Source organism: Ornithorhynchus anatinus, chromosome 5, assembly GCF_004115215.2.
Source record: "Ornithorhynchus anatinus isolate Pmale09 chromosome 5, mOrnAna1.pri.v4, whole genome shotgun sequence".
Classification (NCBI taxonomy): Eukaryota; Metazoa; Chordata; class Mammalia; order Monotremata; family Ornithorhynchidae; genus Ornithorhynchus; species Ornithorhynchus anatinus.
This window is the reverse complement of record NC_041732.1, coordinates 836,647-846,472: the sequence shown is the minus strand read 5'-3', so window position 1 is coordinate 846,472 and position 9,826 is coordinate 836,647. Positions and strand designations below refer to the sequence as shown.

General features: G+C 61.6%; 1 protein-coding gene across 1 annotated transcript; it reads right to left on the bottom strand.

Annotated features, from left to right (window-relative positions):
- Positions 1 to 948: 948 nt before the first annotated feature.
- On the bottom strand, positions 949 to 8,680 carry GIPR (gastric inhibitory polypeptide receptor). The gene is made up of 13 exons (XM_029064953.2): positions 8,605 to 8,680; positions 7,890 to 7,997; positions 7,575 to 7,696; positions 6,383 to 6,486; positions 6,021 to 6,177; positions 4,999 to 5,158; positions 3,786 to 3,846; positions 3,577 to 3,646; positions 3,102 to 3,190; positions 2,474 to 2,615; positions 1,959 to 2,000; positions 1,117 to 1,233; positions 949 to 1,074 (listed from the first exon to the last, which is right to left on the bottom strand). The coding sequence occupies exons 1-13, from the start codon at positions 8,678 to 8,680 to the stop codon at positions 949 to 951; spliced, it is 1,374 nt and encodes a 457-aa protein (XP_028920786.1).
- Positions 8,681 to 9,826: the final 1,146 nt, after the last annotated feature.

The following is a 9,826-nucleotide window of genomic DNA, read 5'->3' as shown; positions in this document are numbered from 1 at the left end:
AGATTGTAAGCTCCTTAAAGTCCGGGATCATGTCTCCTTACTCTCTTATACTCTCCCAACTGCTTAGCACAGTGTTCGGCACACAGTAAGTGCTTAGTAAATACCACTGATTGACCTTGAGGTCACTGTGTGACCCGGAGTCATCCTGACCAGGATGGTGGTCCCTGGGGGAGAGGTGGGGGTTAGAGACCCCTGCTCGGGAGTCAGAAGGTCATGGGTTTTAATCCCGGCTCTGCCCCTTGTCTGCTGTGTGACCCGGGGCAAGTCACTTCACTTCTCTGGGCCTCAGTGACCTCATCTGTACGGTGGGGATTGAGACTGTGAACCCCACACGGGACAGGGACGGCGTCCAACCCGATTTGCTTCTATCCACCCCAGCGCTTAGTAGAGTGCCTGGCACATAGTAAGCCCTTAACAGATACCATCATCCTCATCAGCTGTGTGACTGTGGGCAAGTCACTTTACTTCTCTGTGCCTCAGTGACCTCATCTGTAAAATGGGGATTAACTGTGAGCCTCACATGGGACAACCTGATTACCCTGTATCTCCCCCAGCGCTTAGAACAGTGTTCTGCACATAGTAAGCGCTTAACAAATACCAACATTATTATTATTATTATCAGTTGCCAATCCTCCCCTCCCCCGGTCGGAGGAGGGGATGGGGGTCCCAGCGTCCATCTCATTAGGCAGCAGGTGGGGGGGGGGGGGGTGCGGGCCGGCGGACCGGCCCGGGAGCTGGGCGGGAAGGGAGGGTCCGGCCTGAGACCCTCCGTTGCGGGCAGGTGGCGGGGGACGGAGGGGGGGAATTGAAGGATGTGGGGAGGGGCGAGGGCCGCAGCGGCCGCAGCCCGAGGAGGGCCCCCGGCCCACCCCCCCGGGTCTTCCCCGGCCCACCCCCCATCCCCAGCTCTCCCCCTGCCCCAAGTTTGGGAGCCCCAGGTCATGGGCCCTAGCAGTAGGTCTCGGAGACGGAGACGGAGACGGAGGCGGAGAGGGAGAGGGTCAGCGTGGTGTCCTGCGTCCCGCTGGGGAGCGACTCCTCCCGGCCTCGGCTGGCCCGGGGGCAGATGCAGAGCTGAGCGGGGCCCGCGGCGGCGGCGGGTCCGGCGGATCCGGCGGGGGCGGGGGCGGCGGGGGCGTTGGCGGGGGCGTTGCGGGGCGGGCGGCGCGGCCTCAGGGGGCTCCGGACCCCCCGGGGGCAGCACCCCCACTTCCGACGCATCTCCGCCTGCACCTGCCGCCAGGGCCGGGGGCCGGGGGCGAGGAGGAGGAGGAGGAGGGGGGCCAGCCGGAGGGACAGCCCCCAGGGGCACGGGAGGGAAGGGGAGGGGGTCGGGGGAGGGAAAGAGCAGGGAGGGGGAGAGGGAATGGGGGGACAGGTGAAGGAATGAGGTGGGGAGGGATTGAGGAGGGAGGGGGAGAGGGAGGGAGGAGGGAGGGGTGGGGAAATGAGAAGAGAGGGGGTGAAGGAGTGAGAAGGGAGGGGGTGGGGGAATGAGAGGAGGGGGGTGAAGGAGGGAGGAAGGAGGGGGTGAAGGAGGGAGGAGGAAGGGGGTGAGGGAGGGAGGAGGAAGGGGGTGAGGAGGGACGGGTGAGGGAATGAGAGGAGGGGGTAAGGGAAGGAGGAGCGAGGGGGTGAGGGAATGAGAGGAGAGGGGGTGAGGGAGGAAGGAGGGAGGAAGGAGGGGGTGAGAAAGCAAGGAGGGAGGGATAAGAGAATTAGGAGGGAGGGAGATGAGGTGGTACGAAACATCACCAGGTTGGGGGTGGGGGGCAGGCATTGATGGGGAGAGTGGGGACAAGACCTCTGATGAGTAAATAGTTCCCCTCTCCCTAAGGAGTCCTGGGAGTGGGACGTGTGTACGTGGGGGGGGGGGGGTGTCCGTGGGCTCCGAGGTGGAGGGGTGGGGGAGGTGAGAATAGATTAGGGCCCAGGGCAGTTGAGGCAGGGATTCATACCTCCTTGTTGATGAAGCAATATAACACACTGACAAACAGGCCCTGTGGAACAGGAACAGGGAGAAGGGAGAATTTAGGGAGCAGTTCCGGCAGGGGGGGTGTTCCCCTGTCCACCTTCTCCTTTTTATAGAAGTTGAAGTGCTTACTGTGTGTCGAATGCTATTCTAAGCACTGTTAATTGTATTAATTAATACAAGTTAATTAAACCAGACACAATCCATGTCCCACTTGGGACTCGCAGTCCAAGTAGGAGAGAGAACAGGTATTGAATCCCCATTTGACAGTTGAGGGAACTGAGTCACAGAGAAGTTAAGTGATTTGCCCAAGGTCACCCAGCAAGAAATCGGCAGAGCTGGGATTAGAACCAGGTCTTTCCACTCGGCCATGCGGATCCCAGTCCCTCGGCCTCGACCACTCTTCCCCGAATCTTCTCCCTTGCCAGAGGCCGGCGAGGGGGAGCAGGATGGAGAGGAACCGAAGGATGGGACGGGACCCCTCCTTCCCCCCCAGCCCACCTGGAAGGAACTGAGTATGAGGTCGAAGAAGAGCTTGGTGAGGCGGAAGGTGCCTTGGGCCTTGTCTTCTACGATCACCGTCACGATCATCACCTCGTGGACCCCCAGCAGCGGGAGCAGGGTCAGCGTGGACCGGGCCAGCCTGGGGAAATGAGGCCAGTGGGAATAATCATCAGAAGAATAATCAATAAATACTAATTATGAAGTGGTACTTCTTAAGTGCTTACTCTGTGCCAAGCACTGTACTCTGCACTGGGATAGATACAAGATAATCAAGTCCCGCATGGGGCTCACAGTCTAAGTAGGAGGGAGAACAAGTACTGAACCCCCATTCTGCAGATGAGAAAACTGAGGCCCAGAGAAGGTAAGTGACTGGACCAAGGACATTCAGCAGACAAGTGGCAGAGCCAGGATTAGAAGGCAGGTCCTGTAACTCTCAGTCCTGGGCTCTTTCCACCACCGGTGTGGGGAGGGATGGTTGGGGGGGGGCTTCGGGACAAGGGTCAGCATGAGGAGGGGTCAGCCCGCCACGGGCCTGCCATGGGGCAGGCGACCGCGGGGGGAAGGGTCAGCACGGGGGGCTCGGGGGCTAGTCGGGGCGGGGGCAAATGGGGGTGTCGCCTCCAACCTGAGCTTGTAGTCGGAGCAGCGCATCTGGTGGGCCTGCAGTTTGGACAGGAGGAGGCAGACGATGCGGACGAAGATGCAGAAGTTGATCTGCGAAGGGGAGGTGAGGAGGGGTTGAGGAGCGGGTGAGGAGGGGCAGGAACCAAGAGACCGACCGCGAGGAGGGCGCCAGGGAGCGGCAGAGCTCAAGGTGGAGGAAAGAAGCTCTGTGGCAGGGGATTGACGTTCGGTAGTTATGGAATGGAGAGGGGCGGGGCACACCAAGCTGGTGAGCAAGATGCGGGGAGGGCGTTGGAAGGGTCTGGGATTCGGTGAGCAGGGTAGGAAAAGTGAGGTGGTTGAGGTTCAGGGTCATACCAAGCTGGGGAGCCGGATAGGGAAATGTGGGTGGAGGGGGGCGTGCGGTGTTGAGCGTGGAGATCATGCCAAGTTGGTGAGCAGGATAAGGGGGTTGGTTTGAGGGTCGGTGTCCGTACCAAGTTGGTGATCAGGATAGGGGTGCGGATGATCCACCAGAAGCCTTTGATTTCGTTTTGCTCCCAGCACCTGAAGCAGCAGAGCTGGGGTCTCCTGAGTCCGGCCTGTCCCATCCCCAGCCCAGGTGTCCCCGGCCCAGCCGACCCTGCCGGCCCTCTGGCACCCCGCTAGCCTCCCGCCCTCCCACCCGCGGCGCCCGGACACTCACAGCGTGTTCTCGAAGAGGTAGCGGACCATCACCCACGGCACCACGAAGAGCACTGGGAAGCCTGCGCGGGTGTCCAGCCGGCCCAGACAGTCAGCCGAGAGTTAGCCGAGAGCTAGCCACCGCTAGCCACCTGCAGCCGCCTCCACCCCCTTGCCCACCAGTAAGGGGTCTGCCCGGTACAGCCTCAGCCACGCCCCAACCCCGGATCTGCTGGACCGGCGTGGTACCTTGGGGCTGCTTATATCTGGGATACGGGAAGGGACCCGGTGGCCCCAGGCCGACCGTGCCCCAAAAACTCAGTCCCGGCCCCAGACCCGTCAATCGATCGTATTTCTTGAGCACTCGCGGTGTGCAGCATTGAACTAAGCATTTGGGAGAGTACAATATCAATCGATGGCATTTGCTGAGCGTGTATTGTGTGCAAAGCATCAACAATAATAATAATAATAATAATGTTGGTATTTGTTAAGCGCTTACTATGTGCAGAGCACTGTTCTAAGCGCTGGGGTAGATACAGGGTTATCAGGATGTCCCACGTGAGGCTCACAGTTAATTCCCATTTTCCAGATGAGATAACTGAGGCACAGAGAAGTGAAGTGACTTGCCCACAGCTGCCAAGTGGCGGAGCTGGGATTCGAACTCATGACCTCTGACTCCCAAGCCCGTGCTCTTTCCACTGAGCCACGCTCAGAATACTAAGCATTCTACTAAGTGCTTGGGAGAATACAGTTCTAATCGATTGTATTTCTTGAGCGTTTACTGTGGCCAAAGTACCGTACTCGACTGTACTGTACACTGTACACTGTACACTGAACACTATGACAGTTGGTAGACACATTCCCTGCCAACAAAGAGCTTACCGTCTAGAGGGGGAGATGGACATTAATATGAGTAAATCAATTACAGGTATGAACGTAAGTGCTATGGGGCTGGGGGAGGGGTGAATAAAAAGTGCAAATCCAAGGGCTGTGCAGAAGGAAATAGGAGAAGAGGAAATGGGGACTTGGGTAAGGCCTCTTGGAGAAGATGTGCTTTTAATAAGGCTTTGAAGTGGGGAGAGTGATGGTCAGTCGCATTTGAAGAGGGAGGGTGTTCCAGGCCAGAGGCAGGACATTGCCCTCCCGCCCCAACCCCAGCTCAGCCCTTCTACCCCTCCCAGGTGCAACGGACCGGCCCCCTCCCCACCCCCCACTCTCCTCCTTCCCCTGCTCACCCCAGCCGAGGAGCAGGTATCTACGGAAGCAGCTGCGCTCAGAGAAAGCCGGGAGCCGCAAAAGGCTATGCAGGTAGAGCCCTTCCACCGACAGCCAGGCGTAGTTGGTGACCACGCAGTACTGGGTCAGCGCCTGGGCCAGCCGGCAGACCACCAGGACCTGGGGTGCCGAGGAGGGAGGGACACGCACGTGAGGGGGTTGGATAATGAGCCGCCCCTCGGACTGGAGACCGTAAGCTCCTTGGGGGCAGGGAAAGTGTCTGTTATATTGCTCTCTTGTACTCTCCCAAGCACTTAGTAAGCTCTGCACCCAGTAAGCGCTCAGTATCATCTGTCTCGACCCGACCTCTTGCCCACGTCCCATCTCCGGCCTAAAATGCTCTCCCTCTTCGTATCTGACGATTCCTTTTTCCCCCTTCAAAGCCATAATGAAGGCACATCTCCCTCAAGAAGCCTTCCCCGACTAAGCCCTTCTTCCCTCTTCTCCCTTACTTGCTCCCTTTATTCATCCCCCTCCCTGCCCCCGCAGCGCTTATATCCATATCTGTAATTCACTTATTTATATTTACATCTGTCTCCCCCCCTGGACTGTAAACCCCTTGTGGACAGGGAATGTGTTTATTGTTGCATCATCATAATAATAACTACGGAATGTGTTAAGCGCTTACTATGTGGGGTAGATACAAGGTAATCGGGTTGTCCCACCTGGGACTCACGGTCTCAATCCCCCATTTTCCAGATGAGGTAACTGAGGCACAGAGAAGTTAAGTGGCTTGCCCAAGCTCACACGGCAGACGAGTGGCGGAGCCGGGATTAGAACCCGTTCCCTCTCCTCTCCTATACCTCTCCCAAGCGCTTAGTACAGTGCTCTGCACGCAGTAAGCGCTCAAGAAATACGATTGACCGGAGGAGCCGAGGAGAGGGGGTGGGGGAAAGGGGAACTCAATTGCAGGGAGGGGCCTGGGGAGACTGGGCAAGATCATTTATGGGATTGGGGGCGGGGCGGGGGGGGGGTCTCCAACCTGTTCGGACAGAGGCTGGAGCTGGTCACTCTGGCCGAAGAGCTCCCAGCCCAGCGGGGCCCGGAGCAGACGATCGCGTGTGAGGATGGAGGCGGCCCGCAGCAAGAAGGACGCGAACAGGTTCATGTGGATATAATTGCGGGTGCAACGCAGCCTCCTGCGGGGGGAACGGGGGGGGAGGGGCCGGGAGACCCCGGGCCCCTTCGACTCCTCTCTCCCCAAGCTCCCGGGCCCCAGCTCCCGACTCCCCGCCCCCGCATCCCGTGGCGACCGCCGCACCGCCGGCCCCCTCCCCTCCTTTCCCGAGGCTGCCGCTGGGCCCCTCCCCCAGCCCCCCCCCTCCCCGAGACCCCCGCCCACACCTGAAGGCACCGAGCAGCAGTAGCGCGAGGAGCAGCGCGGCGAAGGACAGCGAGTAGCCGATCGTATAGGCGACCTGCAAGTGCTCCAGAATCCGCTTCTGGCTCTGCAGGTCGGGCGGGTCAGAGACCCTTCCATCGGCCAAGCCCCCTCCCTCCACACTCTCTCTGCGCCCCTTTCCCGCTCCCTTCGTTGGCCTGCCCTGCCCTACTCTACCCTGGCCCACCGGACCAGTCCCCTGCTTCGCACCTCCACTTCCCGCCCAAGGCCCCGCCTGGCCACACCCGTACCAGGCCCCTCCCAGGCCGCCCCCGCCCTCCCTAGCCCGCATCACCTCTCTCTGGCCCTGCCCTCTGTGACCAGGCCTCGCCCCCCTCTAACCACTTCCACGGCCCCTACCCAGACCCGCCCACCCCCTTCCAGCCCACCTCTCCCCCTGACCATTCCCTATCTTGACCCGGCCAAACCCTACCTTACCATCTCCGACCCCCGCCCAAATATGGCCCCGCCACGGCCCGGCCACGCCCTCTGCCCCCGCCCTCGCTTCGTGGCTCAGTGGAAAGAGCTCGGGCTTGGGAGGCAGAGGTCGTGGGTTCTAATCCCGGCTGCGCCGCTTGTCGGCTGTGTGACCTTGGACAAGTCACTTCACTTCTCTGGGCCTCGGTTCCCTCTTCTGTAAAAGGTGGGTGAAGACTGCGAGCCCTACGTGGGACCCCCTGATGACCTCGTATCTACCCCAGCGCTTAGAACGGTGCTTGGCCCAGAGTAAGCGTTTAACAAATACCGCCGATGTTATTATTCTCTCCATGGCTCCGCCCGTTTCTGAGCCCTCCCTCCCCAGCCCGCCTCTCCCCGCTCCGGCCCCGCCCTGTTCGCTCCGTCCGTGGCTCCGTCCATACACGACCACACCTCTCCTAGCCCGCCTCTACCAGCCTGGGACTGGCCCTTTCCCTCGTCCTGGCTCCATCCCTGCTGACCTCGCCCTCTCCAGCCCGTCTTTCCCCACTCCGGTCACTCCCTCTCTGCCCCGGCCTTGCCCAGTCCTGCCATCTCCGCAGCCCCGACCCTGCCCGGACACGCGCTCTCCCTACCCCTCCGTCCCACCCCAACCCTAACCCCTAACCCTCGTCTGACCACACCCCTCCCCTCTCTCGCCACTCCCCACCCTGATCCCGCTTCTCCCCCTCCGCCCACCTCGAAATGTCCGAGGTCTTTGGGGTTTTCGCACTGGGAATGGTCGCGCCAGTCCTGGCCGTCCGCGTCCTTCTCCCACTGGCCGTCGGGCCCGCAGCGACGCAGCACCCAGCCCGAGCTCACTGCGGGAGGGAGAGCGCCCGGCGGCGGGGCTGGAGGGGCGCTGGGGACGAGGAGGGAGGCCGGGGAGGAGGAGGAGGAGGAGGAGGAGGAAGAGGAGAGGAGGAGAAAGAGGAGGCCGAGGAGGAGGAGGGCCACCACCGGCGGGACGGCCACTGAGGAAGGGGTCGGGTGGGGAGGAGGGATGGGCCTCACCTTCTTGGTGCCAAGACAGATAGGGGGGGCAGGGGGCCCGCGCGGTGGTGTTGGGGGTCCCATCGTCCCAGCAGGCGTACATGTCGAAGGTTCGGTTACAAACCAGGCCTGCAAGGGGGCCCGGACTCAGGCTGCTGGGACGGGCACATTCCCCGCGAGGGCCACTGACACAGACCGGATGCACATACACGCCCACACACACGGACACATACCAGCGCTGACACACAAGGCCCCCCCCCCCGCACACACACACACAGGGGCCCGGACACACTCCTAGTACCCCCCCCCCCCCAGCCACACGCAGAAACAGCCACCCAGAACAAACAGACGCAGCCACTCTCGGGAGGCACCCACCCACCCACAAGGACACATACCAGCACAAACACACAAGGAGACACAAGCACACAGACCCACACACAAGCAGACACATACAGACGGGGACACGGACAGCCTCCCCCCCCCACCGCCACCACCGCGCACATAAGGGACACGCACCCAGAACAAACAGAAGCCTCCACGTTTTGCTGACATGGTCACGCACACACTCACACCACTAGCCCCTCCGGAGCCCACTCCGCACCTCCCCGTCAGTCCGTTCCCCCCCCCCCAACTCGCCCCCCGAGAGGTGGGGAAGTGGGGAAGGGGCACTGGACGCCCCCACCCCCAGCCAGGCGCCCCCGGCCCGGTCAGTCAGCCCCCCAACCCACCCACCCACCTTCCGGGCGCGGCTGCTCCGCCATCCTCCGCCGACAGTCAGTCTGGTAGCGCTCCCACCGCTCGAAAAACTCCATGGGCACCGAGTGCCCGCTCCGTGGGACCCCTCAGCTATATAGCCTCGGTTGGCAGAGGGAGCTAGGGAGGCAGGGGGGATCTTGGGGGGCCCGGCGGAACCAAGGCTGCAAGGGGAGTCGCGCCCGGCCCGACTTGAACCCGCTTTGGGGCAGTTCGACCATCTCTAAGCATTGCCCTGCTCGTTGTGGGCAGGGGACGTGTCCACCAACCCTGTCAGACTGTATTCTCCCGAGCTCTTAGTAATAATATTAACAACTGTGGTCTCTGTTAACGGCTTACTGTTTGCCAGGCACCGTACCAAGCGCTGGGGGGTCACGGGCAAATCCACATGGGGCTCCCAGGCTAAATCCCCATTTTACGGATGGGGGAACCGAGGCACAGAGAAGTGAAGCGACTTGCTCAAGGTCACACAGCAGAAAAGTGGCGGAGCGGGGAGCAGATACCACGACGTGACTCCCAGGCCCGTGCTCTATCCACTAGGCCACGCTGCTTCTCTACAGTGCTCTGCCCACTGTACAGTGCTCTGCACACGGTAACCGCTCAGTAAATACCACTGATCGATCGATTCGGTGCCCCGCTCTCTGTTGGCAGCAGCGGGGGCTATGGGGGTCCCGGGGGAGGGAGGGGTGGAGGTCAGCCTGGGAGGAAGGGGAGAAAGGGTCCACGCGTCCCCGGCCCGGGGAAACACACACACGGAAGGAAGGTGGAGAGAGTCGGTTGGTTTGGAGTGCCGTGCCCCCCGCCCCCTCCCTCGGCTTCCCCGGACAGAGGCCGCCCGGGGGACAGGGCGTCACTATTTATTTATCGGGGGGGGGGGGGTTGGGCCGAGCGGGTCCCGGGGGAGGCTTGAAACGGTCATCCGAACCCCGGGATCTCACTGCATTTTCCAGCCCCTCACTCCCACTTTCAAGAGCGAGGTGAAGGCTGGGGCTGGGAATTGGGAGTGCGGAGAAGAGATCTCGGGGGTCAGAAGCGAAGGCTGCAGTCGGGTTCCCGACTCTGCGGCCTCGGCTCTCCCACTCCCAGCCCCCCAGTCTCGTCCCGAATCAGCCGCCCAGGGAGGGGAGTCAGTAGGTCGCCCCCACCCCACCGTCACCGCGCCCCCCGCGATCAGGCCAGCATTACTTCTGGCCGACCCCCACCCC

What these genes read in the sequence shown, in the direction of transcription:
- GIPR (XM_029064953.2), bottom strand. Translation starts at nt 8,680, where the DNA reads ATGGAGTTTTTCGAGCGGTGGGAGCGCTACCAGACTGACTGTCGGCGG. An exon ending in TACCTCTTCGAGAACACGCT is followed by an intron (nt 3,647 to 3,785) that starts GTGAGTGTCCGG and finishes CTGCTGCTTCAG; the next exon opens with GTGCTGGGAGCAAAACGAAA. An exon ending in TCATACTCAGTTCCTTCCAG is followed by an intron (nt 2,001 to 2,473) that starts GTGGGCTGGGGG and finishes CCTGTTCCACAG; the next exon opens with GGCCTGTTTGTCAGTGTGTT.